Consider the following 3,883-nt stretch of genomic DNA (forward strand, 5'->3'; position numbering starts at 1 on the left):
AAAAATTTAAGTAGTATCCAACGGGTGTTTTGGTCACGTTTTATACCGCTTAAATCAATACAAAATAATATATTAAAACAGAATATCAAAATGTATATATAAATTATATATATTGTTAAAAGAAAATAATTAGGGAGAAAATTTTATGTAATAAAAATGAAAATAATAAAAATAAGAGAAAAGGTGAAAAGGTAAAACAAGAATCTGACTACTTATTATTTAAAAAAAAAGAAAAAAAAAATCTGGCTACTTATGCGAATGGGGATAAGTTTTACTGAACAATCTAGATTTCACTCAGCATTACCATTGCGTTTAAACTCTCAAGGAATATATTTTATAATTTATATAATAGGATTTTGATCTAAGACCGCCTCGATACGATTCAACTTCTCCTGTTCCGTGTTCTTCCCGTAGATGCGGTAAATATCAAAACCACTTCTATATTTCTCTTTTTCTCTGTAATTTTTCTTTGATTTTCTTTCTGGGTTCTGTTGGGATGCTCATTGTTGTTTTTTTTTTTTTTTTTTTGTCCCCCTAAGTGGGTGGTGATTTGAAGAGAGAGATACATTGTTGGGAAGACATGGGAAGGCTATTTGTGATCAATCTTGAAGGAAACATTTATCGCTGCAAACATTGTGAAACACATCTTGCTCTCTTTGATGACATTATTTCTAAGGTTATGTTCCTTCATATTTCCTATAATTATAAAAACTCGTATTGTTGAATTTATTTATTTATTTATTTTTTGGTGTGGATATTCATTACGTTATGGTGTTAGATAACTCTTTTTTTTTTTTTTTTTAATAGTCTAATTTATTTTTTTGAGTTCTGTAGGGAAATTTGACGTGGGTATGGTGGAAGACCCATGAATGATGAGCTATGAGGAAATTAAAATGAAGTTTTAAAAAATGAAAAAAAAATTAAATCAGCGATGGCCCTTTAAAGACTACATTATGGGTCTTGTTCATGCTTAATTGGTTTGAAACTTGGAATGCTAGATGCATTTTTTGGGATAAGAGAACTTGCTATGTGGTTCTTTTGGCTAAATGAATATGCATTCATTCAACGTTGACACTTTGTGAACCAGTATGCATTTAGTACTGATATGATCTAGAGGTATAGTCTCCTTGTCATAGTTCAATTATGCAAATACAGATTGAGTGCATGAGCTGTCTTCTGGAGAAGGGAATATACTAATATGATTCTAAATCCTTTCTAATGGGTTTGAAAGATTTTTTAATATGGAAACTGTGGTTCTATTTTCTATTTTTATTTTTTCCTTTGGTAATGAACGGTAGTTCTCTTTATTACTTGTATCTTGCACGTCTTTCATAAATTTTCTGTAGTATAAACTTCTTTCTTATTTTAATACATTTTAACTGGTTTGGATACCTTGCAATCTGGGCCTTTTACTTTCTTAATGATATATTACTAGTCTTTAATTATGTAATCTGTCAGAGAGTCACATGACTTCTTCCACTGCTCGTGCTTGGTTTCTGTCTTAACAAACAACATTCTTCTTCTTCTTGCCCATATATATTATTGGTCCTTCTTCTTTATCATGTTTTTAATGTATTTTTCTGGCATCAGGATGAGTGGTAGACATTCTAACCCTGTCTTTTTCCTCTGCTCTAGTCTTTTCACTGCAGACATGGAAAGGCTTATCTATTTGATAAAGTGTAAGTTTCCTTTTAAATTTGTTATAGGTGTCAGGTTTTAGCTTCACATGAGTGTGAGTGCTAGATTATACTACTGTTATTGGAGGAATGTTTTATAACTTGCATGTATTCTCATGTGTCAAATGCATATGCATTTTGTATTTTTTCTTCACCTTTATTAGGAGTCCTTATTCTTGTGGCCCTTTCTGAAAGTAACAAAGGCTCTGTGGAAATACTTCATTGTATCAATATGAGGTTTGTTGAACGAGAATTTGGTTTCCTTTGCAGGTAATAGCTATAGGTAGCCCCAATATATATCACTAAGTTGTTGTATATTCACTTTAAGGGTGAGTGGTTGGCCGGTAGCTGCATTGCCTCATTAATTGAATAAAAACCAGATAATGCTGCATTCCCATCAGTGAATTAAGGATTAACCTATGGAAAGAGGAAGAAATAATTTAATGTTTTCTTTTACCTCTGTTGTTCTTAGATGCCAGAGATGAACATGCATTTATCATATTTTGCCTGCATTGCCCCTTTATATTCAGGGACAAAATATTATATTATCTATTTCCCCATGGTGATCAATCCTATTTTTTACATATCTTTCAAGGACATGCTTACCCTGCATCTGAAACATGCTCATACTATTATTCTCAAGAGCATGACCTACAAATGGATGCTTCAGATAACACACATTTTGTTTTTCTGATTCGTGGCAGTGTGAACATCACAGTGGGAGAAAAAGAAGAGCGGATGATGATTACAGGAATGCACACTGTTGTTGACATATTTTGCGTAGGGTGTGGTGCAATTGTGGGGTGGAAATACGTAGGAACTATGGCTTTTGTTTTCCTCTAGTTATGAGCACTCATTTTTTTTCTTTCTTTTCTTGTAACTTACATTTCTAATGTTGCCTGTCAATTTTAGGAGGCTGCACATGAGAAAACCCAGAAGTACAAGGAAGGAAAATTTATCCTTGAGAGGTAACAAGTTAACCTGTTTAGGTTACTCAGTACTAGGAATACGTGGTGTGTTATTGATTTCATTGTTGAGCAGGTTTAAGTTGGTTGGTCCTGATGGAAGCAACTACTTTGCAAGCCTGGAAGCCCAGGTAGGCGGAAGTGACCCTGATGATGCTTGATTAACCTTCCTGCTAGTGAAATTGATTCACTGGTTTATAAGTGTACATTCTCTGCAACCTATTTTCTTATTGGCATCTATTATTTGGGTTCTTTAATTTCTCATTCAAGCACCCCCATCTGGGTTTTCAAATTGGTATTTTAACAATACTTCCAATTTGCAAATAGTTGAACAGTTTAATTTTCTGGATTCTATTTAGAGTTACCCAAATATCTGTAAAAACTTGAATGCCTGTGATGCAAAGGAAAAAGATGGCCTTTTCCCTCCTTTCTATCTATATATATATATATTTTTTTTGGGTGAGTATGGAAATATGGTTTTTGCTGAGCCCGTAGAAGTGTGGCCTAACCCTCAAAGAAAATGGGCCATTTCTATTGTGAAACTCTTTTTTTTTTTTTTTTTTTCAACAAATTCTATTCTGAAACTCCAAAAACATGTTTTTTTTTTTTCGTGTGATTTATTTGTTATGTTATATATTTTACCCATATAACCTCTTTTCTTTCCAACCAAATATTCATATTTTTCCTTTTTCTTTTATTTTTTTGGAGAAACTTTCCAACCAAATATTTTAAAAAAAAAATTTTTTCATTATTTAATTTCTAGTTTGTACATTCTAATTTCCAAACATAATCTTAATTTATCGGGGCCATGTAAAGAATAAAATTGCATCCTCTGTCGTACTCTTTAGAGCACCTTTTAAATAAAACATCCTTTTGTCTTAAAATCGTGTGGCACCGATTGCTCCATCTTTTCAAATTCTATACGCTGTGGAGCTCACCCTCTCACGTGCACATACACGTTAGGGCTCATTAAATCCACTTGATAATGGGCTGTGGGACCCCAGGGGATGGGATTGATGTGGGACACAATCTCTGAGCCCGTCACATGGCCTAAAGGAGGGGGTTTTGTTTTTATACCATGGTTCATGGGTTTTGACCGTTTGGAGTGAACAATTTTATTTTGCTCTAAAATTTACATATATTTTCCAAGAAGCCGAACAGAAAACAGAAAAAACAGAAAAAAAAAATAATAATAATAATAAATAAATAAATTTTTGTGCGGTAGGATTAGACATGAGAAAT

General features: G+C 32.9%; 1 protein-coding gene across 1 annotated transcript; it reads left to right on the forward strand.

Moving 5' to 3' along the window:
* The first annotated feature begins 264 nt into the window (after window positions 1-264).
* LOC107430838 (protein yippee-like) lies at window positions 265-3,068 on the forward strand. Its single transcript, XM_016041708.4, has 6 exons — window positions 265-419; window positions 540-676; window positions 1,636-1,679; window positions 2,381-2,489; window positions 2,589-2,644; window positions 2,718-3,068. The coding sequence occupies exons 2-6, from the start codon at window positions 581-583 to the stop codon at window positions 2,800-2,802; spliced, it is 390 nt and encodes a 129-aa protein (XP_015897194.3). The 5' UTR covers window positions 265-419; window positions 540-580; the 3' UTR covers window positions 2,803-3,068.
* The last annotated feature ends 815 nt before the right edge of the window (window positions 3,069-3,883 follow it).

Source organism: Ziziphus jujuba, chromosome 6, assembly GCF_031755915.1.
Source record: "Ziziphus jujuba cultivar Dongzao chromosome 6, ASM3175591v1".
NCBI classification, from domain to species: Eukaryota; Viridiplantae; Streptophyta; class Magnoliopsida; order Rosales; family Rhamnaceae; genus Ziziphus; species Ziziphus jujuba.

Excerpts from the sequence above, each read along its gene's own strand:
- LOC107430838 (XM_016041708.4), top strand. The coding sequence starts at position 581 with ATGGGAAGGCTATTTGTGATCAATCTTGAAGGAAACATTTATCGCTGC. Across the intron at positions 1,680-2,380 it reads GCTTATCTATTTGATAAAGT|TGTGAACATCACAGTGGGAG; the intron begins GTAAGTTTCCTT and ends GATTCGTGGCAG. Across the intron at positions 2,645-2,717 it reads GGAAAATTTATCCTTGAGAG|GTTTAAGTTGGTTGGTCCTG; the intron begins GTAACAAGTTAA and ends ATTGTTGAGCAG.